Source organism: Balaenoptera ricei, chromosome 10 (assembly GCF_028023285.1).
Source record: "Balaenoptera ricei isolate mBalRic1 chromosome 10, mBalRic1.hap2, whole genome shotgun sequence".
Taxonomy (NCBI): Eukaryota; Metazoa; Chordata; class Mammalia; order Artiodactyla; family Balaenopteridae; genus Balaenoptera; species Balaenoptera ricei.
In genome coordinates, this window is record NC_082648.1 from 103,217,129 (window position 1) to 103,244,224 (window position 27,096).

At 44.0% G+C, this 27,096-nt stretch overlaps 1 protein-coding gene across 6 annotated transcripts in view; it reads left to right on the plus strand.

Annotated features, from left to right (window-relative positions):
- Positions 1-27,096, plus strand: part of PPARA (peroxisome proliferator activated receptor alpha) — a 75,207-nt gene that overhangs the window by 31,547 nt on the left and 16,564 nt on the right. For all 6 annotated transcript variants that reach the window (XM_059937171.1, XM_059937169.1, XM_059937168.1 and 3 more), the window contains exons 3-5: positions 18,596-18,845; positions 24,584-24,744; positions 26,142-26,280. In XM_059937171.1, the coding sequence (XP_059793154.1) occupies positions 18,638-18,845; positions 24,584-24,744; positions 26,142-26,280 (508 nt within the window). In that variant the 5' untranslated portion in view covers positions 18,596-18,637. The remainder of the gene's footprint in view (positions 1-18,595; positions 18,846-24,583; positions 24,745-26,141; positions 26,281-27,096) is intronic.

The window sequence follows — 27,096 nt, forward strand, 5'->3', positions numbered from 1 at the left end:
CTAATCACTGGGCTAAGATTAAAGTTTGAATTAAAAAAAAGAAGTTCTGGGGATTCCCTGGCGGTCCAGTGGTTAGGACTCCACGCTTCCACTTCTGGGGGCCCGGGTTCAATCCCCAGTTGGGGAACTAAGATCCCGCATGCCACGCAGCACGTCCAAAACAAACAAACACACACACACAAAATAAAAATTTAAAAAAGAAGTTCTGCAAAGCTGAGCTCCTGTTTAATTTTTGAGTGCGGTGATTGGGTTTCTCGCTGAAATCTCTCCCTCTACGATACTCGGTGCCACCTAGTATTCTGTCTTCTGGGGTGATTATCGGTGAACATGTTTTATCTTCCACCATCTCCTGATTACTTTGGAACTCCTTAAGGATAAGAGCTATGTCCTAGTCAGCTGTCTCCTCAAAATGCCTATCACAGGCCATTCACAGACCAATAAAGCTGAAGAGAAACCATTGCTCAGTGACGATAGAAATAAAATTATAATATATGTCCATTGCCTAAATAGAACCGCTGAAGAGAAGTGTGTTTCTTTTTCCCAATCTCCTTATCCTTATGGAAGAGGATGAAACCAGTGAAAACATTATATTAATATCCCAGATTTGGGCTTTTTTCTTCCTTTTGTCTCATTTGCTGTACAGCAAAACACAGACTGAGAATGAGCAAGCATCCATTGTTCAGTCAAGTAGGAGAAGCAGAAGACAGAAAACTCTGAAGGATTGACACACTGATTCATTTTGAACCTTAGTGTTATTTATGAAAATGTCCAAAAAATGGTTTTCACCTTGCAGAAAGTTGAACCATGTTGGTAAAGTTTATGTTATTCTGAGCGTGTTTATGAAAAGGCTGATGCTAAATTCCCAGATGGTTCTGTGGGCCGAGTGAGCACTGGATATTCAGAGTGTTGCTGGAGGGGCTTTTCTCTCTTAGAAACTTCTGGTATTTACCATTTCTCATTACATTATGAGTAGAGTGAGAAAGGTTTTACTTTGAGTTCCCTTGTTTCAGAATTCTGTGGTCGACTCTGTTCTGCTCTTCCACCGCTGCTTCTTGTAAGACTTGAAGAAGTGGAAGGACATTCAGAACTTATCTGCTCTGGCAAAATACAATACCATTGACCGTATCCAAAACGGAAGGGGAAAATTAAAGGAGAAAGGTCTAAAAATGGACACATCCCTGCCATTTGCAGCAACATGGATGGACGTGGAGATTATCATATTAAGTGAAGTCAGACAGAGAAAGACAAATACCATATGATATCGCTTATATGCAGGATCTAAAAAAATGATACAAAACAGAAACAGACTCACGGACATAAAAAACAAATGTATGGTTACCAAGGGGGATGGTCGGGGGGAGGGATAAATTAGGAGTTTGGGATTAAACAGATACACACTACTGTATATAAAATAGATAAACAAGGACCTACTGTGTAGCACAGGGACCTGTATTCAGTATCTTGTAAAAACCTATATTGGAAAAGAATATGAAAAAGAATATATATGTATGTGTGTGTGTTGTACTAACAACAACAATACAACATTGTAAGTTAACTATACTTCAGTGTTTAAAAAATGGTTAAAAAAAAAAAAGAGAGGCTTCCCTGGTGGCACAGTGGTTGAGAATCTGCCTGCCAATGCAGGGGACACAGGTTCGAGCCTTGGTCTGGGAAGATCCCACATGTCGCGGAGCAACTGGGCCCGTGAGCCACAATTACTGAGCCTGCGCGTCTGGAGCCTGTGATCCGCAACAAGAGAGGCCGCGATAGTGAGAGGCCCGCGCATTGTGATGAAGAGTGGCCCTTGCTTGCCACAACTAGAGAAAGCCCTCGCACAGAAATGAAGACCCAACACAGCCATAAATAAATAAATAAATAAATAAATTTTTAAAAAAAGAAAGAAAAATGGACACATCTCTTTTATCAACTTCCTGAAATCATAAAACCAAAACTAACCTCCAGCATATATTAGACCTACACCAAAAGTAATTATCTTTCTACTTGGTTACTCTTGGTTTAGAGCAAATTTAGATTTCCATCAAGTTGACCCCGAGAAGTTAAAGATAAAGGGAAAGGGACTTCTGTCTTTCCCTTAAAACTAGTACTGCACCTTTGGGCCTCTAGGCACTACAGGACTGGCAGTAGAAATACATTCACGGGACAACTAACTGCTGAACAATCATCGACAGGAAGACACTGGAACTCACCAAAAAAGATACCGCACATCCAAAGACAGAGGAGAAGCCACAGTGAGATGGTAGGAGGGGTGCAATCACAATAAAATCAAATCCCATAACTGGCGGGTGGGTGACTCACAGACTGGAGAACACTTATACCACAGAAGTCCACCCACTGGAGTGAAGGTTCTGAGCCCCACGTCAGGCTTCCCAACCTGGGTGTCTGGCAATGGGAGGAGGAATTCCCAGAGAATCACACTTTGAAGGCTAGCGGGATTTGATTGCAGGACTTTGACAGGACTGGGGGAAACAGGGACTCCACTCTTGGAGGGCACACACAAAGTAGTGTGCGCATCGGGACCCAGGGGAAGGAGCAGTGACCCCATAGGAGACTGAACCAGACCTACCTGCTAGTGTTGGAGGGTCTCCTGAAGAGGTGGGGGGTGGCTGTGGCTCACCACAGGGACAAGGACACTGGCAGCAGAAGTTCCGGGAAGTACTCCTTGGCGTGAGCCCTCCCAGAGTCTGCCATTAGCCCCACCAAAGAGCCAGTAGCCTCCAGTGCTGGGTCACCTCAGGCCACACAACCAACATGGAGGGAACTCAGCCCCACCCATCAGCAGACAAGCGGATTAAAGTTTTACTGAGCTCTGCCCACCAAATCAACACCCAGCTCTTCCCACCACCACGTCCCTCCCATCAGGAAGCATGCACAAGCCTCTCACCCACCAGAGGGCAGACAGCAGAAGCAAGAAGAACTATAATCCTGCAGCCTGTGGAATGAAAACCACATTCACAGAAAGATAGACAAAATGAAAAGGCAGAGGACTATGTACCAGATGAAGGAACAAGATAAAACCCCAGAAAAAAAACCGAAATGAAGTGGAGATAGGCATCCTTCCAGAAAAAGAATTCAGAATAATGATACTGAAGATGATCCAGGACCTTGGAAAAGAATGGAGGCCAAGATCAAGAAGATGCAAGAAATGTTTAACAAAGACCTAGAAGAATTAAAGAACAAACAAACAGAGATAAATAATACAATAACTGAAATGAAAAATACACTAGAAGGAATCAATAGAAGAATAACTGAGGCAGAAGAACGGATAAGTGACCTGGAAGACAGAATGGTGGAATTCCCTGCTGCAGAACAGAATAAAGAAAAAAGAATGAAAAGAAATGAAGACAGCCTAAGAGACCTCTGGGAAAACATTAAACGCACCAACATTCGCATTATAGGGATCCCAGAAGGAGAAGAGAGAGAGAAAGGACCTCAGAAAATATTTGAAGAGATTATAGTCGAAAACTTCCCTAACATGGGAAAGGAAATAGCCATCCAAGTCCAGGAAGCACAGAGAGTCCCAGGCAGGATAAACCCAAGGAGAAACACGCCGAGATACATAGTAATCAAACTGACAAAAATTAAAGGCAAAGAAAAATTATTAAAAGCAACAAGGGAAAAACGACAAATAACATACAAGGGAACTCCCATAAGGTTAACAGCTGATTTCTCGGCAGAAACTCTACCAGCCAGAAGGGAGTGGCATGATATATTTAAAGTGATGAAAGAGAAGAACCTACGACCAAGATTACTCTACCCAGCAAGGATCTCATTCAGATTTGACAGAGAAATCAAAAGCTTTACAGACAAGCAAAAGCTAAGAGAATTCAGCACCACCAAACCAGCTCTACAACAAATGCTACAGGAACTTCTCTAAGTGGGAAACACAAGAGAAGAAAAGGACCTACAAAAACAAACCCAAAACAATTAAAAAAATGGTAATAGGAACATATATATCAATAATTACCTTAAATGTGAGTGAATTAAATGCTCCAACCAGAAGACACAGGCTCACTGAATGGATACAGAAACAAGACTCATATATATGCTGTCTACAAGAGACCCACTTCAGACCTACGGACACATACAGACTGAAAGTGAGGGGATGGAAAAGGAGATTCCATGCAAATGGGAATCAAAAGAAAGCGGGAGTAGCAATACTCATATCAGATATAATAGACTTAAAAATAAAGAATGTTACAAGAGACAAGGAAGGACACTACATAATGATCAAGGGATCAATCCAAGAAGAAGATATCACAATTACAAATATATATGCACCCAACATAGGAGCACCTCAATACATAAGGCGAATGCTAACAGCTATAAAAGAGGAAATTGACAGTAACACAATAATAGTGGGAGACTTTAACACCTCATTTACACCAATGGACAGATCATCCAGACAGGAAATTAATAAGGAAACACAAGCTTTAAATGACACAATAGACCAGATAGATTTAATTGATATTTATAGGACATTCCATATGAAGACAGCAGATTACACTTTCTTCTCAAGTGCACACGAAACATTCTGCAGGATAGATCACATCTTGGGTCACAAGTCAAGCCTCAGTAAATTTAAAAAAAAATTGAAATCATATCAAGCATCTTTTCCGACCACAATGCTATGAGATTAGAAATAAATTACAGGGAAAAAAACCATAAAAAACACAAACACATGGAGGCTAAACAATACGTTACTAAATAACCAAGAGATCACTGAAGAAATCAAAGAGGAAATCAAAAAATACCTAGAGACAAATGACAAGGAAAACACAACGATCCAAAACCTATGGGATGCAAAAAAAAAAAAAAAAAAAAAACCTATGGGATGCAGCAAAGCAGTTCTAAGAGGGAAGTTTATAGCAATACAGTCCTACCTCAAGAAACAAGAAAAAGCTCAAATAAACAATCTAACCTTACACCTAAAGCAACTAGAGAAAGAAGAACAGACAAAACCCCAAGTTAGTAGAAGGAAGGAAATCATAAAGATCAGAGCAGAAATAAATGAAATAGAAACAAAACAATAGCAAAGATCAATAAAACTAAAAGCTTGTTCTTTGAGAAGATAAACAAAATTGATAAACCTTTAGCCAGACTCATCAAGAAAAAGAGGGAGAGGACTCAAATCAATAAAATTAGAAATGAAAAAGGAGAAGTTACAACGGACACCGCAGAAATACAAAGCATCCTAAGAGACTACTACAAGCAACTCTATGCCAATAAAATAGACAACCTGGAAGAAATGGACAAATTCTTAGAAATGTATAACCTTCCAAGACGGAACCAGGAAGAAATAGAAAATTTGAACAGACCAATCACAAGTAATGAAATTGAAACTGTGATTAAAAATCTTCCAACAGGGCTTCCCTGGTGGTGCAGTGGTTAAGAATCCACCTGCCAATGCAGGGGACACGGGTTCGATCCCTGGTCTGGGAAGATCCCACATGCTGTGGAGCAACTAAGCCCGTGTGCCACTACTACTGAGCCCACATGCCACAGCTACTGAAGCCCGTGTGCCTTGAGCCCGTGCTCCGCAATAAGAGAAGCCATCGCAATGAGAAGCCCATGCACCACAACGAAGAGTAGCCCCCGCTTACCACAAATAGAGAAAGCCTACACGCAGCAATGAAGACCCAATGCAGCCAAAATAAATAAATTAAAAAAAATAAAATCTTCCAACAAAAGTCCAGGATCAGATGGCTTCACAGGTGAATTCTAGCAAACACTTAGAGAAGAGCTAACACCCATCCTTCTCAAACTCTTCCAAAAAATTGCAGAGGAAGGAGCACTCCCAAACTCATTCTACGAGGCCACCATCACCCTGATACCAAAACCAGACAAAGATACTACAAAAAAAGAAAATTACAGACCAATATCACTGATGAGTATAGATGCAAAAATCCTCAACAAAATACTAGCAGACAGAATCCAACAACACAGTAAAAGGATCATATACCATGATCAAGTGGGATTTATCCCAGGGATGCAAGGATTCTTCAATATATGCAAACCAACCAATGTGATACATCATATTAACAAATTGAAGAATAAAAACCATATGATCATCTCAATAGATGCAGAAAAAGCTTTTGACAAAATTCAACACCCATTTATGATAAACACTCTCCAGAAAGTGGGCATAGAGGGAACCTACCTCAACATAATAAAGGCCATATACCACAAACCCACAGCAAACGTCATTCTCAATGGTGAAAAACTGAAAGCATTTCCTCTAAGATCAGGAACAAGACAAGGATGTCCACTCCTGCCACTATTATTCAACATAGTTTTGGAAGTCCTAGCAATGGCAGTCAGAGAAGAAAAAGAAAAAAAAGGAATACAAATTGGAAAAGAAGAAGTAAAACTGTCACTGTTTGCAGATGACATGATACTATACATAGATAATCCTAAAGATGCCACCAGAAAAGTACTAGAGCTAATCAGTGAATTTGGTAAAGTTGCAGGAAACAAAATTAATACACAGAAGTCTCTTGCATTCTTATCCACTAATGATGAAAAATCAGAAATAAATTAAGGAAACAGTCCCATTCACCACTGCAACAAAAAGAGTAAAATACCTAGGAATAAACCTACCTAAGGAGGTGAAAGACCTGTACTCAGAAAACTATAAGACACTGATGAAAGAAATCAAAGATGACACAAACAGATGGAGAGATATACCATGTTCTTGGATTGGAAGAATCAATATTGTGAAAATGACTGTACTACCCAAAGCAATCTACAGATTCAGTGCAATCTCTATCAAATTACCAGTGGCATTTTTTACAGAACTAGAACAAAAACTCTTAAAATTTGTATGGAGACACAAAAGGCCCCGAATAGCCAAAGCAATCTTGAGGGAAAAAACTGGAGCTGGAGGAATCAGACTCCTTGACTTCAGACTATACTACAAAGCTACAGTAATCAAGACAGTACAGTACTGGCACAAAAACAGAAATACAGATCAATAGAACAGGATAGAAAGCCCAGAGATAAACCCACGCACCTGTGGTCAACTAATCTATGACAAAGGAGGCAAGGATATACAATGGAGAAAAGACAGTCTCTTCAATAAGTGGTGCTGGGAAAACTGGACAGCTACATGCAAAAGAATGAAATTAGAACACTCCCTAACACCATACACAAAAATAAACTCAAAATGGATTAAAGACCTAAATGTAAGACCAGACACTATAAAACTCTTAGAGGAAAACATAGGAAGAACACTCTGACATAAATCACAGCAAGATCTTTTTTGACCCACCTCCTAGAGTAATGGAAATAAAAACAAAAATAAACAAATGAGACCTAATGAAACTTCAAAGCTTTTGCACAGCAAAGGAAACTATAAACAAGACGAAAAGACAACTCTAAGAATGGGAGAAAATATTTGGAAACGAATCAACGGACAAAGGACTAATCTCCAAAATTATATATATAAACAGCTCATGGAGCTCAAAATTTAAAAAACAAACAACCCAGTCAAAAAATGGGCAGAAGACCTAAATAGATATTTCTCCAGAGAAGACATACAGATGGCCAAGAGGCACATGAAAAGCTGCTCAACATCACTAATTATTAGAGAAATTCAAATCAGAACTACAATGAGGTATCACCTCACTTCGGTTAGAATGGGCATCATCAGAAAATCTACAAATAGCAAATGCTGGAGAGGGTGTGGAGAAAAGGGAACCCTCTTGCACTGTTGGTGGGAATGTAAATTGATACAGCCACTATGGAGAACAGTATGGAGGTTCCTTAAAAAACTAAAAATAGAATTACCATATGATCCAGCAATCCCACTACTGGGCATATACCCAGAGAAAACTATAATTCAGAAAGACACATGCACCCCAATGTTCATTGCAGCACTATTTACAATAGCCAGGACATGGAAGCAACCTGTGTCCATCGACACACACTGAATGGATAAAGAAGATGTGGCACATATATACAATGGAATATTACTCAGCCATAAAAGGTGTGAAATTGGGTCATTTGTAGAGACGTGGATGGATCTAGAGACTGTCATACAGAGTGAAGTAAGTCAGAAAGAGAAAAACAAATATCGTATGTTAACGTGTATATGTGGAACCTAGAAAAACGGTACAGATGAACTGGTTTGCAGGGCAGAAATAGAGACACAGATGTAGAGAACAAACGTATGGACACCAAGGGGGAAAGCAGCATGGGTGGTGGTGGTGCTGTGATGAATTGGGGATTGATGTATATACACTAATATGTATAAAATAGATAACTAATAAGAACCTGCTGTATAAAAAAAAATAAATAAAATTCAAAAATTAAAAAAAAACACCTAAATGCATATGACTAAGTGAAAGAAGCCAACCTGAAAAGGGTACATACTGTATGATTGCAAATATATGACATTCTAGAAAAGGCCAAACTATGGAGACAGTAAAAAGATCAGGGCTTGCCAAGGATTAAGTGGGAAGGAGACATGAATAGGCAGAGCACAGATTTTTAGAGCAGGAACTACTCTGTATGATACTGTAATGGTGGATACGTGTCATTATACATTTGTCAAAACCCATAGAATTCATAACCAGGAGTGAACCCTAATGTCAACTGTGGATTTTGGGTGACAATGATGTGTCAGTACAGATTCATTGATTGTAACAAATGTCCCACTCTGGTGTGGGATGTTGACAGTCGGGAAGGCTCTGCTTATGTGGGGGTACATGGGAACTCTCTTGTACCTTCCACTCGGATTTGCTGGGAACCTAAAACTGTTCTTTTTTTCCCCAATATTTATTTATTTATTTATTTTTGGCTGCACAGGGTCTTAGTTGTGGCACACGAGCTTCCTAGTGGCGGCAGGCATGCGGGATCCAGTGCCCCAACCAGGGGTTGAACCCAGGTCCCCTGCATTGGGAGCACGGAGTCTTAATCACGGAACCGCCAGAGAAGTCCCTTAAAACTGTTCTTAAAAATAAAGTCCAGTTTAAAAAAAATCTGGATTTGATGACCTGCTTAACAGAGTGAAAAATTGATCAAAGCAGCAAAACAACAGTGCACTTAGTATCTTGTCTTCTCCAGTTTGCAACTCTACCCCCGTGGTTAACTGTACTCTTTTGACTTACCTCTCCTGAAGCTGTTGACCCTGGCTTGGGAAAAATGGTGAGAAACAGAGTCAAAGAGACTTCGATGTAATACTCTCTGAAATTTGAAGGCTAAGCAATGCAATATAAGGAAGAGTGGTGCCCTAGAAAACAAACGTTTCCTTTGTGGCTCAGCTCAGCTCATCCAAGGGGTATTTTGTGCAGGACACTTGCATAAGGCTTGCTCTTGCCTTTGGGGACATTATAGTTTGGGGAAGACCAGCCAGGCAGGAGGAAGGGCGTGATTAAATGATAAAGGCAAGGGTGAGGCAGGGGTAACAGAGTTCCCCAGTAAGGAAGGAGGAAGGAGAGCCGCCACGAGCCCGGAGCTCCACAAACGCAAGGAACACATGAAGCAAGCACGTGGATGTTATTAACCTGATTCACAGTTGAAGTGTCCAAGGTCGCCAGGAGCACTGCCCTCGCCCCGGAGGTTGGGACTTCATCCACCCGGCCCGCCTAGGTGCTGCTGTTGATAAGAACCCTACGAGGAGAACATTGGTAACATTATCAGAACTTCCCAGAAGAGGAGATGATGTTTGCAGAGGCCCAGCCTGTGCGTCCCACAGACACCGTAACCTGCAGTTCACAACTGAATTCGTCACCTTTCTCCCTTCCATGACTCTCTCCACCCTGGGACTGCGCTCTTCTCCTTACGTTCCAGATTTTGTGGATGTCACCCATCTGCCCAGTTACCTAAGCCAGAGAGGAGGTTTATCCTAGGCTGTGCCCCCGTTCCCTGCTCCGTGCCCTGCCAGCTGCCCATGTTAGCTCTTCATCCTCCCCGCCTCCCCACATCAGCTCCCGGGGGCATCGTCACCTCTTATGGGGACGGTTACCCCAGCCTCCTAAGGAGTCTTCTGCTTCTCGCCTTATCCGCTTTAAATCTGGACTCCACCCTGCTGCCAGAACAATCCTGCTGCAGCTCTTACATGCACCTTGATTGCACTGCCGGCCTCTCCCGCCTCTGCAGGCTCCTCTCCCTGCCCCCACCCTGTGCTGCATCAAAAATGGTCCCAGTTTCTTTGAGGCTCCCTCCCCCCCCCCCCCCCACTCAGAGGTAGGGTTCATTTCCCCACCCCTTGGATCTGGGCTCGCCTCGTAACTCGCTTTGACCCGCAGACTGTGGCAGAAGTGATGCAGCATTTACGAGTGAGGTCTCGGAGTTTCCGCGTTCACTGTTGGAACACGAAGGCACCTGCAGAAGCCTGTGCTGGCCTCCGTAGGACGGAAGGCCACGTGGTGAGAAGGGCCCGGCCACAGTCACCCACCTCCACTGACCCTCCAGCCGCGGCTGCCACCTGACCACAGAAGACCCGGCCAGCCCGGCCCAGCCCAAGTTGCTGAGCCACAGAATTGTGAACAAATAAAGCGGCGTAGTTCAAGCCACTGAGCTTTGGGGTTGTTTCCTGTGCAGCGACGTGTAGTTGACCCAGGCCCCCCCCAAAGTGGATTGTCCAGACCTTCTCGGCTACTTACTCTGTGATGTTTTAGGTCATCTCTGCATGTGGGCTTTTCTTAGAAATGCCCCTTACTGTTTTTTATTTTCTGCTGCTGCATTTCTTTCTGATCACCTCTTAGGATGCAGCTCGGGTGTCCCCTCCTTTGTGGACCCTTCCCAACCCTCAGGGTGTCCCATGACGGCACTCGTCACACTGCCTCTGTGACGATCACTTGTTTCTTTCTTTCTCTCTCTTCGCCTACTGGCAGCACAGGTGACTTTCCTCCTCGAGTCTCTGCGTTTTCTCCTCTGTCAATGGGACCAGTGCTACCTCCCCTGCCCCGGTGCTGGGCCCATTAAAAAAAGCAATGCAGTAACTGTTACCGAGGGCCCGGCTCTGGGGTGCTCTGTGCACCTTCCTTGTCTTCCTCCCTGCCCTGTTCCCGGCCCCTACGCCCGCTGCCCTGGGCTGGGTGTCCCCGCAAGGTGTCTCCAGGGTTCTCCAGTCACCAGCTCAGGGGGACTTACATGGTCCACGAAGTTCATAAAACACGGCCTCCCGTCCCAACGGTGACCACCAGCTTGACTCTGAAAGTGAAGGCTCAGCCTTACGTCTGCCTGTCGTCTATGTGTTGTATTTCTGCCAAGACCCATCAGGACCTCCTTGTCTGGAACTGTCGAGGGCCTCGGTCCTCCGTTGCTTCTCTGTTGTCTGGTTGCTAAAAGTTCAGCATCATCACCGTTGCTACTGGTTCTGTCTACACTGGGTCAAAACTTTCGGGTGGTAAATGCGAATTTCGTTTCCATGGACTTCTGCTGACAAAGAAAAATTTTAATTGAAGTATAGTTGATTTGCAATGTTGTGTTAATTTCTGCTGGATAGCAAAGTGATTCAGTTATATACATATATATTCTTTTTCATATTCTTTTCCATGATGGTTTATTACAGGATACTGAATATAGTCCCTTGTGCTATACACTAGGACCTTGTTCTTGATCCATCCTATATATAGTAGTTTGCATCTGCTAATCCCAACCTCCCGCTCCGTCCCTTCCCCACCCACCCTCCCCCTTGGCAACCACAAGTCTGTTCTCTATGTCTGTGAGTCTGTTTCTATTTTGTAGATAAGTTCATTTCTGTCACATTTTAGATTCCACACATAAGTGATATCATACGGTGTTTGTCTTTCTCGGTCTGACTTACTTCACTTAGTATGATAATGTCTAGGTCCATCCATGTTGCTGCAAATGGCATTATTCTTTTTTTATGGCTGAGTAGTATTCCATTGTGTGTATGTACCACATCTTCTTTTTTTTTTTAAATATATATTTGCTTTTTTTTTTAAATTTTTATTTATTTATTTATTTATTTATTTTTATGGCTGTGTTGGGTCTTTGTTTCTGTGTGAGGGTTTTCTCTAGTTGCAGCAAGCGGGGGCCACTCTTCATCGCGGTGCGCGGGCCTCTCACTGTCGCAGCCTCTCTTGTTGCGGAGCACAGGCTCCAGACGCGCAGGCTCAGTACTTGTGGCTCACGGGCCTAGCTGCTCTGCGGCATGTGGGATCCTCCCAGACCAGGGCTCGAACCCACGTCCCCTGCATTAGCAGGCAGACTCTCAACCACTGCGCCACCAGGGAGGCCCCCACATCTTCTTTATCCATTCCTCTGTCGATGGACATTTAGGTTGCTTCCATGTCTTGGCTGTTGTGAATAGTGCTAATATGAACATAGGGGTACATGTATCTTTCTGAATTACAGTTTTTTCTGGTTATATGCCCAGGAGTGGGATTGCTGGATCATATGGCAACTCTATTTTTAGTTTTTTTGAGGAACCTCCATACTGTTTCCCATAGTGGCTGCATCCATTGACTTTTTTTTTTTTTCTAAATCTGTTTTTTTTTTTAAATTTAATTTATTTATTTATTTTATTTTTGTCTGCGTTGGGTCTTTGCCGCTGCACGCAGGCTTTCTCTAGTTGCGGCGAGCAGAGGCCACTCTTGGTTGCGGTGCGCGGTCTTCTCACTGAGGTGGCCTCTCTGGTTACGGAGCACGGGCTCTAGGCTTCAGTAGTTGTGGCACACGGGCTTCAGCAGCTGTGGCACACAGGCTCAGTCGTTGTGGCACACGGGCCTAGTTGCTCCGCGGCACGTGGGATCCTCCCGGACCAGGGCTCGAACCCGTGTCCCCTGCATTGGCAGGTGGATTCCTAACCACTGCACCACCAGGGAAGTCCCCATGCATTGACTTTTGATTCTTGTAGTAAGCTTCTCTGCTCCCTCAAATTCCATTGCAGCTGACATTAAAGTGTGTCCAAACTGTAGCTTTCCTGTAATTATTTTGATATCACCATCCACAAAAGTAAGATTATATTTAAGAATGATAACTCCCTTTTCAGGATAATGGGAAAGAGTTGGGTTTGAAGTGGCTGGAGCCACTTCTATACTATCATAGAGTGTGATCTTTGTGTAAAACTGGAGGGCGTTTTCTTGGAAACAGTCGGGAACATTCTTTTTGCACCTTTAAAGATAAAGGTGTAGAGGCTCACAACTACCCTTTATCCCCCATTTTTGCATGCCAGATTCTTTTGATTATAAAATTTCATGCCTTAGGCTTTGTTGGGAAAGATCTAGAAAGCTCTAGTTAAATCTCACTGATGTGCAGACTGTTCATAATACGTTTGATTTAATTCATTAAAATACATAGTCCTTCGTTGCCTTACCATTATTATACTCTGGCCCTTTTTTCTTCTGTTTTAAATGTGTTTCCTAGGCATTTTCTATACTTACTTAGTCGTTAATCATTATGCAGGGGCTAATGATTAATCTATTTCAGTGAACTTCTGGTGCGAGGTAAAGGTACAGAGGGCTTTTTAGCATTCTTTTGTTTATTTTGAAATGTTGTTTTCAATCCTAGCCCAACAAATTAAGCCAAAAGGCATCTAAATAGTATCTATAATATCTAAAAAGTATACAGGAAAGTATAAAGAACCTGACAAGGGAGTGAAATAGAAATGGTGAAAAACAGAAAAATTTGTTGCCTGAGAGCTGCTTGTCTGCTACATAAATGGTACTCCTTTAACAAAAATTCCATCTTTTACCTTTAAACCACTCAATGAAGTCTAATTGGACTTGATTTAGCAAAGGCAAATGTCAATAGATTCCTCTATGCTGGCATTAATGAGGCATAATAAGTGATCATTTGAGAGGGCTTTACAACACAGTAAGTTCGAGTCGAATACAGAAAGGTAAAAGCAGCAAAGTAAAAGACTGATGTTTGTAACTGTTTACTCGGACCCTTTTGAGTCAAATATAAGTTCTGAGTGTGAGAATTCCAGCCCAGTTCCACTTGTTCTTTTTCTTTGAGTATCTATTTTCATAGCATGTAAACATATTTCAATAGCTAACTTTTATTTAACACTTAATTTCAGAGAACGTTTACAAAAGGCGTTCTAGGTCCAAGAAGGTCGGTTAATAATGTACGGGGCAAAAATGGGTGACATACATTAACACGGTTGGGAGCCAACAACCAAGTGATTTCCGCTTAGTCTTTTATTCCAGTCAGATGATGATGCTTCTTTACTCTTTCTTCAAAGCACTGAACTTATTTTATCACCGATCATTTCCCAAGTTCTCTGTCTGTTGCTTCTAAGGTAGAGTCAGGCTGGTGATCTGTTCGTGCCTTTCCTGAGCAGTCTGTAATGTGTGCCAGTCGGTTGCCCAGGCTGTGGGCACAGTCCCCGTTCTCAGGATAAAGGGGTCGATAAGCAACACCTCTGCCCCCTACATCCCTGTTTGAAGCTTGCCCTTTCCTGCCGACTTGGACTTTTTTGTTCACTATGATGCTTAGATTTTTTGTTTGTTTGTTTCCTCTCTCATGCTTAGTTTTTAAGCCCCTACAATGGTTATGATTCACTCTGTAAATTTCTGATCACTTTCCCGAGGTAGCGCCACTCTGACTTCTGTTTCGGACATCTTTACGTTTTGTTGTCTTTCGAATACTGACTGTACGTGCCGTTTTGCCGTCTGGGTGACACAGGCTGTGGAGGCAGCTGCAAAGCCGAGGTGGGGCCTCACAGACCTTCACCTACTGAGTGTGGACTAAGTTCGAGTTCTGTGCCAACCTCGCTAAGCAGTGGGGGTGGAAACGGAACGCTGCTGCATCGTAGGGATTGTGCTGGAAGTACGGACGCAGAGATAGCAAAGTCCATCCCTACTCACAAGCGACGTACCGTCTAGTGGGAGACATGAAAACATTTCCAACACTGTCCCTATAATTAGGGCTACATCAGAATTGGGCCCCAGGTGCTGGGGGGGCCCTGAGCAGAGTGTGCTGGGCCCTCCTTGTCTTCACAGACTCAGAGCTCGTGACGCCACCAGCAACTCATTTTAGCCGATCTTCCCAACAGCCGAGTCATAGAAGAGTTGGTGATAAGGAAAATCCCTTGATGTCAAGGTTAACAATTAGTGTTAAAATTCTTCTGGTGTTTTCACCTGCCCTGTGTTTGGGTGACATAAAGCAATGGTAGGATTCTGTGCCCCTCCCTCCTTCTCTCCCTCTCTCTCTTCCTCCCTCCCTCCCTCCCTTCCTTCCTTCTTCCTTTCTTTCTTGCCTATATCTTTTTTTCCCCAGTGTTCTATAGTTTTCCTATACCTTGCTTCGTAATTCTCAAAGCAACATTTTGACTGAAAAGTGTTCTACTAAAAGTAGAATTTCAGCAGTTTACATCTGAGTTTCTATTCTACAGGATGCAGCTCTAACATTTAAATTGGATGGGAAAGAAAACAAAATGCCTTTAGAAACCAACACGTCTCAGGATTGGTCATCCAGGAAGGGGGGATGGGATTATGCATTCACCACGTCTTTGCTGGAACTTGGCTTTATTACCTCTTCTCAGCGCCCCCTGCTCTCTCCCTCATTTCTCCTTGCAAGGGATCCGAGGCCTGTTTGAGTTCCGCTTGCATCCTCTCCTGGTTTCTTACCTCCTCGGCCACACTGGGAGCTGCTAAGAGGCCGTTTGCTGTGCCTCTTTCTCCCTGCAAAGCCCCGGAGGACCTAGGCCATCGGGCACAGGGCACAGTAACTGGCTGCCCGTCTCGATGGACCAGGCGGTGGCCGTGTTCTGTGGATTTGAGAGGCAGGTACTTGCCGTGACCTTCCTGCCCCCCGAGCAGAGGTGACCGCGGCGTGGGGCGAGCAGGTGCAGAGCCTGCCAGGAAGCCGCAGGCCGGCGGAGCGGGCTCTGTGCCATGCAGCCTCAGCTCTACCCGGGGACACGTCCAAAGGGCACTCTCTCTTATCTGCTCTGGCTGGAAGCAGGCAGGGCCAGGGTGTCCAGTGATCTGTGCAAAGGCCAGTCCTCTGGCCGGAGGTCACGGTGTTGCCTCACTCCCCAGGGATCTCGTTTAGCTCTTCATTAACAGGAACGCTGGTGTTTCTCTACATAAATCTCAGGTATCCTTTAAAAGCAGCTGATAAGTAAAATGATAAGATCTCAGAACATTCTAACTCCCTGGATGTAATGACAGGGAGACTATCATTTAGTCAAAGATCAGTTCCTCCCGCTCTGGACACTCCTGGTTGGAAGACAGAATATTTGCAGGACTAAGAGGCTGCTGTCCAGGTGTGTTTTCCTTGCAGCGCTGAGACTATGACAGGGCAGAGGAGAAGGTGGTCACGGCCCCATTGATAACACAGCCTCTGCCCGGCTATCAGATATTTGTTAGGCTGAACTTTATGGTGAAGGTAGTAACTTAATGACCGCACTTTGGAACCTTTTGTTCATGGTGGAAAACATCTTAAGTAACGCTTACACCTTTATCTTACTTGCCATTTGAAGAAATTCAATTGTGATGCAGGATAAAATAGGATAGAAAAAATGCACAGATTCACAGCCAGATTTACACTAATAGACGATAAAGTCTTCTAAATCTTACGGACGTTCAATGATTCTCTTTTCTTTTTCGTTGTGGGTTACTGTCCACTATGACCATTTGTTTTCAGAATTCCAGGCATGAGAGGTGAATTTCACAAAAATGTGTGAACTGGACCCATTTTTCATTTCTAAAGGAAGCCGAACCATCCCTTCATCTTTGCACTTAAAGCCACTGTTTACTTTCAGCTGGGCTGAGATGTGCAATGTTTGTACGCAAGTCCGTTCCACGCGTTTGCTTTGGCAGTGTGTTCTCACTCGGTCCAAAGAGCCCCGGCTTCTGTGATCGCGGTGAAAGGGCAGCTGCCTCGCGCTGGGCCCTGGCGCTGGCTGGTGGCACGCACCTCCTCGGGTCCTGTCCGCGATGTGAGCCGTGGGCTTCCCTGTGACCATTTCAGAAGCTAAATGTCACCTTGTCGGCCTCGTTGGCGAGAAGGGACCCGACGGGGCTCGAGGGTGGACCTGGAGCGGGACCTGGGGAAGGCAGGGATGGGAGGGGGGTTCAGGTAGGGGGGCTGGGGCCTGGCACAGAGGCGGACAGCACAGGGAGGTCTGGATGAGGCGATGGCCGGTGCCACTGGTCACCCTGGGGGTGGGGGATGGTGACCAGGGCGAGATCGGGGGAGACAACGTCACCAGGGCCCACGTCGAGCTAGGAGAACGGGCACAAGGCTGAGGGTCACAGGAAGTGGTTTCAGAGGCTTGAGCAAGAGCATGAAACCAGCCATCACGGGAAGGACCGCTGTTTTGACTTTGCACCTGTGCGCATGTGCTCGGCTGCCCTAACAAGGGGCCACTGACTGGGGCCCCTAAACAACGCATTTATTTCTCACAGTCCTGGAGGCTTGAAGTCCAAGATCAAAGTGTCGGCGGCTTTGGTTTCTCCCGAGGCCGCTCTGCTTGGCTTGCAGGTGGCAGCCTTCCCGCTGGGTCTTCACGTGGTCGCCCCTCTGTGTGTGCACCCCGCTGTCTCTCTTTGTGTGTCCAAATCTCCTCTTCTTATAAGGACACCAGCCAGATTGGATTAGGGCCCCCTCTAAACACCTCATTTTAGTGGAATCACCTCTTTATTATCTCCAAAGGCAACCACATTCTGAGGTCCTAAGGGTTAGGACTCCCGCAGCGGAATCTGGGGGGACACGGTGCAGCCCGTAACAGTGCCCACGTGGAGAGCATTCTTCTGTGTGTGAGTTGAAACAGCCTAGCGCTGTTGGGGACTGACCCGTTTAGATTTTTTTAACTCTACGATGTATTTGTTATGCGCAGTCATTCTTTAGGAATACCTACATGACTCCCCCCACGGGTGCAAGGAGAACGTATAGTATTGCCTCCGGCGTGTGTGCCGACTGCCTGCCCGTCCCACTCCCCCCGGGCTCCCACCTGAACCAGACTGGCCTGCGCATGCCTGGAAGTACCCGCATGCTTCCATCCTGGGGGCTTTCCACTTGCCGCTCCTTTTGCTGGAACATTCTACCCAAAATGTCCGTACGGCTCACTCCCTCATTCGTGCAGGTGTCTGCGCCCCTCTTCTGAGAGGTCCTCCCTGGCCGGTCATGTAGGGCAGTGTGTCCCTCCCCATCCTCCCCCTGCATCACTGTATCCCCATCAGACTGTCCAGGTCTGTCCCCACCAGAAGGGGCATTCCGGGACAGCGGGGACTTTATGTGTGTCCTCTGCTGTTTCCGTCTACCTCGGATACAGTGTGTGCTCGACAGTGCATGAGATTCCTGGCCTGCTCGGCTCTGGCTCCTGAGACGTGCTCTTGTTTAGAGATTTTCATTTTCTTGGGAGTTCCCTGGTGGTCCGGTGGTTAGGATTCGGTGCTTTCTCTGCAGGGGCCTGGGTTTAATCCCTGCTCGGGGAACTGAGATCCTGCAAGCTGTTCGGCCAAAATAAAAAAAAATAATAAAGATTTTCATTAATGAGTTTGTCAAGAGTCAAGCGGAGGTAAGATGGCCAACAATGTTACTTTTTAGATTATGAGTTCAGGTGTGTCTCTGCTGATAAATGATGTTTTCGTTAAAGGAAAACCAGTGTTCTTGTATGTCCACTTCACCCATGACTTCTCTCTCCTCCCAGGAACGTGGAGCCCGGCGGTGGGACCAGCTCTATCCAGTCGAGATGGTGGACACAGAGAGCCCGATTGGTCCCCTCTCCCCACTCGAGGCTGATGATTTGGAAAGTCCACTCTCTGAAGAATTCCTGCAAGAAATGGGAACCATTCAAGAGATTTCTCAGTCCATTGGTGAGGACAGTTCTGGAAGCTTTAGTTTTACAGAATACCAGTATTTAGGAAGTGGTCCAGGTTCAGATGGCTCCGTTATTACAGGTAAGCGTGCTATTTCCTAGAAAGCTTTATCTAGAAATGTTTTTTTCCACAGAGAAAGTTGTTCTCTTTACCTGGAGAAGAAGTCACATCTCTCTGCATTAAAAGCTTTAGATGTGTAAAAGCAGGACATGCAGTGCCACTGGGCCTTGAAACTTTTCAGGTGTGTCTCGTATATCATAGTATGCCTCCTTTTTTTGTTTGTTTTTGGATAAACTTTTAACTGAAGTATAATATACACATAAGAGTGCACACACCATAAATGTGTAGCTCATTTGATTTTTTCACATGAAAATATAATTTTTACACTACAGGGTAATCTCTTGCATGTAACTTATCTGAGCCGCCTGTTGTTTGTAATTTTTCACCATGATGAATAGCTCTGTAACAGACCTCCTTGTGGACAAATCTTTGAGTGCATCCTGGGTGACTGATTTTTTTTTTTAATTTTAATTTTTTGTCCCTGTTGGTTATTTATGTTAAATACGGTTACCTGGCGGGGAGGGATAGTTAGGGAGTTTGGGATTGACATGTACACACTGCTATATTTAAAATAAATAACCAACGAGTATGCCTTCTTTTTAAAAGCTGTACATAAATCACATAATGCTTGAAATTCAGCAGTCAGCTGCATTTTTTAAATGCTGTGAGTTTATATTTCTTTAAAGCAGAGACTCCTACTGTCATAAAAATCACTCTCTTTTATCTGGAAATGTATATGAACCATCTCCCTACTCCCTTGTAAGCTTTTATATATAGAATGGATGCACAACAAGGTCCTACTGTATAGCACAGAGAACTATATTCGATATCCTATGATAAATCATAATGGAAAAGAATATTTCAAAAAAGAATGTATATATATGTATAACTGAATCACTTTGCTGTACAGCAGAAATCAACACAAAATTGTAAATCAACTATACTTCAATAAAAAAAATATTAAAACTGAAAAGATAAATTTCAAGATGGTGACGGTAGGAAAAAAAAACTACATCAGGCATCAGCCAAGGCAGATACAAAGAAATAAAACATGGGGTCTGCTCAGGTAACCTCACTGGGAAAGAGGAAATCATTGCACAGTTCATCTTTCTGAGCAACATTTAAGCCACCCCGGTATAATGTGGTGTAAATTGTACCTTGATTTAAAGGAAGCCCTGTCTGGGGTGGACTTGACTCCACCGTACTTCTTGGCAGAAGTGGGTTTTGGAACAGACAAACTAGACTTTATTTTTAAATTTTTAAAAAATTTATTTATTTTTTTTAATTTATTTATTTTTGGCTGTGTTGGGTCTTCGTTGCTGCACGCGGGCTTTCTCCAGTTGCGGCGAGCAGGGGCTACTCTTCGTTGAGGTGTGCGGGCTTCTCATTGTGGTGGCTTCTCTTGTTGTGGAGCACGGGCTCTAAGTGCGCGGGCTTCAGTAGCTGTGGCGCGCGGCCTCAGTAGTTGTGGCTCGCGGGCTCTAGGGCGCAGGCTCAGTAGTTGTGGCACACGGGCTTAGTTGCTCTGCAGCATGTGGGATCTTCCCGGACCAGGGCTCGAACCTGTGTCCCCTGCAATGGCAGGCAGACTCCCAACCACTGTGCCACCAGAGAAGCCCTAAAATAGACTTTAAAACAAAGACTTTTACAAGAGACAAGGAAGGACGCTACATAATGATCAAGGGAACAATCCCCGCAGCACACACGCACACGTACACACCTCTCTGTGGGCAGTGCTTTCACTTCTCTTGTGTAGATAGGAGTGGAATGGGTCATGCTTTCCTGCTTCTCTGCATGTTTTACAATTTGTTATTAGATACTACACATTGTGAACTTTGTTGATGATGGAGAATTTTGTATTTACACAAATATTCTTGAGTTTTATTCTGAAATGCAGTTAAGTTACGTGGAAAAAGTTGACCCTTTCAGGTCCTGTGGTTAAGCTTTGTTAGACGGAACCAGAGCAGTGTTGATTCTAGAGGTAATTTTGCCCCAGTTCAGAGGCAAAAACCCTTTTGAGTATTTTACCCAGTGCCCTAAGGATTCTGAGATTTTCCACCGTGAGTGGTGGTCATGGGACTACCCCTTAGCCCTCGGTACTGTTCCCTCTAAGCATTTCAGGTTGCTATTGGAGTATCTTTTTTTTTTTTTTTCTTTTTGGTCGCACCAAGCGGCATGCGGGATCTTAGTTCCCCGACCAGGGATTGAACCCGTGCCCTCGGGCGTGAAAGTGCGGAGTCCTAACTGCTGGACCGCCGGGGAATTCCCTGGAGTATCTTTTCTTTTAGGCTCTCTCAGCTGATAGAGCAGAGACATACTAACGCGTGTATGTACACGTCTGTATTTCTGTATATAGCTGCCTGTCTCAATGTCAGGGTAAACGTGAGTTCAAACAGACATCTGCACCTCTAATCCGCCACCACATGGACCACTTTAGCCTCCTCCTCTCGCTTTATCGATGAGCTCACACTCCAACAGTGAGAGACCTGGCCCACCATCCAGCCATCCATTCAGGCACCATCATTAAATGCACAATTAGTTGTTCATTTCCAGTGCGGTGGCATCAGAACTGCTCACCCAAAGCCCTGTGGAAAACAACTTTATCGGCTGAGGACAGTGCCAGGTGCAGTTCTTTGGCCTTTGGCCTCACAGACTCCATTCGTTTCCAAGGTCACTTACACGATTATCTTCAGCGAGGTTTCCTACAAATGTTTCTTGCATTTGTGATATAGATTGTATCATCACATTCTGTGTGCCATCCTGGAATCTCTGGACCTCCTCAGTTTTTTTTGTTCATTTGCACACGTTTAAAGTTCACTCTGTACTGTAAAATTCTGTGGATTTTGACAAGTGCATTGTGTCCTGTATTCACCATTACATTTTCATGTGAATAGTTTCACCACGTCCAAAAAGCCACTGGGCTTCACCTACTCAACCCTGCCTCCTCGACCCCTACTCCAACCGCTGATTTTTTTTTTACCACTGCTCTATTTCTGCCTTTCCACAAATGTCAGATGTTAAGAATCATATAGTTTGTAGCCTTTGGGGATTGGCCTCACCTATTGAAGCGTCTTGGTTGCTTCTGATTTTTGGCAATTAAGAATAATGCTGCAGGGGAATTCCCCCAGCGGTCCAGTGGTCAGGACTCTGTGCTTTCACTGCCAAGGACCTGGGTTCAATCCCTGGTCGGGGAACTAAGATCTCACAGGCCACATGCCACAGCCAAAAAAAAAGAATAAAGCTGCTAAAGCACTATTTACAATAGCCAAGACATGGAACCAACCTAAATTTCCATTGACAAAGGAATGGATAAAGAAGACATGGTATATATAATACAATGGAATATTACTCAGTCATTAAAAAGAATGAAATAATGCCATTTGCAGCAACATAGATGGACCTAGAGATTATCATACTAAGTGATGTAAGTCAGAGAAAGACAAGTATCATATGATATCACTCATACGTAGAATCTAAAATACGACACAAATGAACATATCTATGAAACAGAAACAGACTCACAGACATAGAGAACAGACTTGTGGGATGGGGGAGGTAAGGTTTAGGAGTTTGGGATTAGCAGATGCAAACTATTATATATAGAATGGATAAAGAACAAGGTCCTGCTGTATAGCATGGGGAACTATATTCAATATCCTGTGATAAACCATAATGAAAAAGAATATGAAAAAGAATATATATATATATACACATATAACTGAGTCACCTTTCTGTACAGCAGAAATTAAACACAACATTGTAAATCAACTATACTTTGATAAAATTCTTTAAAAAAGAATAAAGCTGCTAAAAACATTCATGTGTAGGTTTTTGTGTGGACATACATTTTCAAATCACTTGTGTAAATAACTAGGAGTGTAATTCCTTTAAGACTGTTTTGCTTCATAAGGAACTGCCAAACTGTCTTCCAAAGTGGCTGCACCATTCTGCATTCCCATCAGCAGTAAATGAGAGTTTCTGTTGCTCTCCATATCCTTGTCAGCATTTGGTGTTGTCAGTTTTTTGGATTTTAGCCATTCTAATAGATGTGTAGTGATGTCTCATTGTTTTATTTATTTATTTTTATTTTTTAAAATTTATTTATTTATTATTTATTTTTGGCTGCGTTGGGCCTTCATTGCTGCGTGCAGGCTTTCTCTAGTTGCAGAGAGTGGGGGCTACTCTTCATTGCAGTGCGCGGGCTTCTCATTGTGGTGGCTTCTCTTGTCGCAGAGCACAGGCTCTAGGCATGTGGACTCAGTAGTTGTGGCTCACGGGCTCTAGAGCGCAGGCTCAGTAGTTGTGGCGCACGGGCTTAGTTGCTCTGCGGCATGTGGGATCTTCCCGGACCAGGGCTTGAACCTGTGTTCCCTGCATTGGCAGGCGGATTCTTAACCTCTGCGCCACCAGGGAAGTCCCTGTCTCCTTGTTTTAATTCACAGTTTCCTAGTGACCAGTGACGGGAAGCATCTTTTCATGTGCTTACTTGCTATCTTCTTCAGCCAGATATCTATTCAGATCTTTTGCTCATTTTTTAATTGAGTTTTTTATTGTATTACTGTTGAGTTGTAAGACTTCTTTGCATATTTTGGATAAAAGTCTACATCAGATGCGTGCTTTGCAAATAGCTTCTTCCAATCGGTGGCTTCTCTTTTCATTTTCTTAACAGTGTCATTTGCAGAGCAGAAGTTTTTAATTTCAAGAAAGTCCAGCTTCTTTTTTTTTTCTTCCATGGATTGTGCTTTTGTGTTGCCCACATGGATTTTTATTCTGTATTCTGATGCCATTTACTGAGTTAACAATTACAAAAGGGCTGGAAGGGAGGACGCAAAGAAAGCAATGAGTTCTGTGTAGGACATGTCGATTTTTGGCAACTAAGAATAATAAAGCTGCTGCAAGGACCTCTGCTAAGTCCTGAATGGCGGGTTTTCCTCCAATTCCAGGGTTTGTCACTATACTTGTAGTGTATAATTATACCACCCCCTAGATTGTCTAGTTGTTGACTATATTGTGCAGTGTTAAATACATTGCACCCTTAAAGCTGTCTGTCCGTTTTATCTTTGTGTCAAAAATCTGAGCATGTCGCAGGAGCAACTAAGCCCGTGTGCCACAACTACTGAGCCCGTGTGCTGCAACTACCAAAGCCCATGTGCCTAGAGCCCGTGCTCCACAACAAGAGAAGCCACCGCAATGAGAAGCCCGCGCACAGCAACGAAGAGTAGGCCCCGCTCGCCGCAACTAGAGAAAGCCCACGCGCAGCAACGAAGACCCAACACAGCCAAAAATAAATAAATACATTTATTTAAAAAAAAAAATCTGAACATGTGGCAAGCATATACTTGAGCTCATTGTTGGTGACATTTAAATGTTAATAAAATAGTATACCTCCCCCCCCCAAAAAAAGGAATAAAGCTCCTGTAACCATTTGTGTGAATAAGGCTACTTGCAAAGTGGCCTTTTCTGCAGGGCCATGGTTTAGTCCATTTTGTTTTGTTTTTTATGGATTAAAAAGTGAAGTTGTTTCTTAGTTGGGGAGCCCCTTGGGTGGGAGCTGCGGGGATGCCGGCGACGTGGTCGCTGTGGGAGCACAGAGGGCGTGCAAGGGCCAGGCCAGGGCGGATGCAGCCTGGGAGCCCTGCCCAGCGGCTGATGCCTCCCCGCTCAATGCCTCACCCGTGAACTCAGATCCTCAGAAAGCTGGTTTCGACATCGGATGGCGAGGCTGTGAACATTCGTAAATCTTCCCCTTGTGTTCCTAGACACCCTCTCACCAGCCTCGAGTCCCTCGTCCGTCTCTTACCCTGTGGTTCCTGGCAGCACCGAGGAATCATCCAGCGTAGCACTGAACATCGAGTGTAGAATCTGTGGGGACAAAGCCTCGGGCTACCATTACGGAGTTCACGCATGTGAAGGCTGCAAGGTACCGTGGACCCTGGATGCGGAGAAAGGTGGCCTTTCGGGGACTACGTGTGGTTCCTTTTATTTTATACACAAATGTTTGTCACGACCAAGAAAGGTCTGCTCAAGTTGTAGATCAGAAACTGACCCACGTAACACATTCCTTTCCCTCTTTGGAGAGTCTATGGCATATTGCTGGGCTGTTCTTTGTAAATGACGTAGAGAGTGTCTTCTTTAACAGAAAATAAACCACATGAAAGATGCTCCCTTCATTTGGATGCGAGGTCAGAGAGCTTTTGCCCACTTTCTCTCTCCACCCTCATCCGAAGGTCACGGAGGGCAGTGGTTCTCACGACCATCACAGATGTCAGGATCCTGCAGCACATGCTGGGCGACGACCAGACCCACGGCTGTGTCCTCCCCAGCTTCTCGGGATCCCCCAGCAGTCCCTTCCTGCATGTCGGGGGCCTGTCCACCCGAACCACGAGCACCCTTGTGTGTATCCTTATTCTTGTGCCAGCTCAGCTGGACCTCTAACCATAGGTGACCCAGGGCCCGCAGTGCAGGGGGTCAGGCCGTGTCCTCCAGCGGGACTATGGAAGGATGACCGGAAAGCAAAAAGGAAAGAGCCCAGTGAAAATATAAACGTTTCACAATCTGCCAACCACATACCTTGAGAAAACCTACTTGCAAGGTGGCCTTTTCTGCAGGGCCATGATTAGTCACCTTTGTTTACTTTTGTTTTTTTATGAGCTAAATAGTAAAGTTGATTCTTTGCTAAAGTAAAGTTTAAGATATTTTTGTTTGTTTGTCTTTTGGTTTTGTTTTTGTTTTGTTTTGGTCGCGCCTTACCACGCGGCACATGTGATCTTAGTTCCCCCCACCAGGGATGGAACCCGTGCCCCCTGCAGTGGGAAGCGCTAAGTCCTAACCACTGGACCGCCAGGGAAGTCCCTAAGATACTTTTATAAAGCAAGAAAATTATTTACAACCAGCTGGCTTCCTTTTATTATATAATCTTTGTCCTTTAGAGAGTTAATATTCTCTTACAAAAATTCCTAGAACTTTTTAGTCACAAATATGGATCTGTCCTCTGAGAAGAGAAAGTCACATTTGTATAAATCTTAGCAAGGCAGAGTCACTCTTCAGGAGACTGTAATTGTGTCTTCCCAAGCCAGGTGAGGATGTGTTGAAATTACTTTGACTTTGGCCTCATTTTATTGTTTTTCATTTTACATGTAATGAAATTTCAAATTTTCAATTTGCCCCAATTACATCAGACTTTCTAGATGAACTGTTTCTCTACATTTCGTTCATTTAAAAAAAGACAATAAATGAGCAACAGGAAACGTGAATAAAGGAATGACACTGATTCCTCAGTGGTCCATATTCTTTAATAAACTGTATATCAATCCGCAGGGTTTCTTTCGGAGAACTATTCGGCTAAAGCTGGCGTATGACACATGTGACCGTAGTTGCAAGATTCAGAAAAAGAATCGGAATAAGTGCCAGTATTGTCGTTTTCACAAGTGCCTTTCAGTTGGGATGTCCCATAATGGTAGGTAAGGTTGTCTATCGCATTTTCCCCACCCATGCCTCAGTTTACCCCCCTGATCGGGTCGGAACAGACTGTATTTTGAATGAATGTGCTGCAGCATTTAATACTCGGGTCATTTTGTAACATGATAGCCTAAGAAAAATAAGCCTCAAATAGCAGAGATCCAGTAGAACCCTTGGAAATACTGTTAGAAACTTCAAATGGTACAACTTTGATATAAGATTTTGAAACCCCTTGGAAACCACTGGGATGTCTTAATGTTCATATCATATGTATGAAGCATGTGCCATTTCAAACATTTTACCATATTATGAATTTAATTATCTTCAATCCTACTCTTATTTTTTTTTTTTTTTGGCCGTGCTGCTCGGCTTTCAGGATCTTAGTTCCCCGACCAGGGATTGAACCTGGGTCCCCTGCAGTGGAAGCTCGGAGTCCTAACCACTGGACCACCAGGGAAGTCCCCATACTCTTATTTTAGAACTTGCCAATTACTATAGGAAAGTGAATTTAAAATAATGTGTTCATAAGGGTTGCATGTCTACCTTCTGGAAAAAGAAAACAGTATTATGTTAACTCCTTCTAAGGCTCACTTTCATCTCCTTAACCGAAAGGATCAATTATGTACCTAACGACATGAAGTGACCTTAAGCCCATCCTACTGATAAAGTGAGTCATGGTGCTACCTTTGATTTTAAGCTTTTTTAAAAGTCCAGGATATATGGAGTTTGAGTTTTATTTTCATCTCTCCAAGGGAGAAAGCTGTATAGTGCCGAGAAGTGGATTTTAACGTACCCATGAATGTTTGCTCATAGT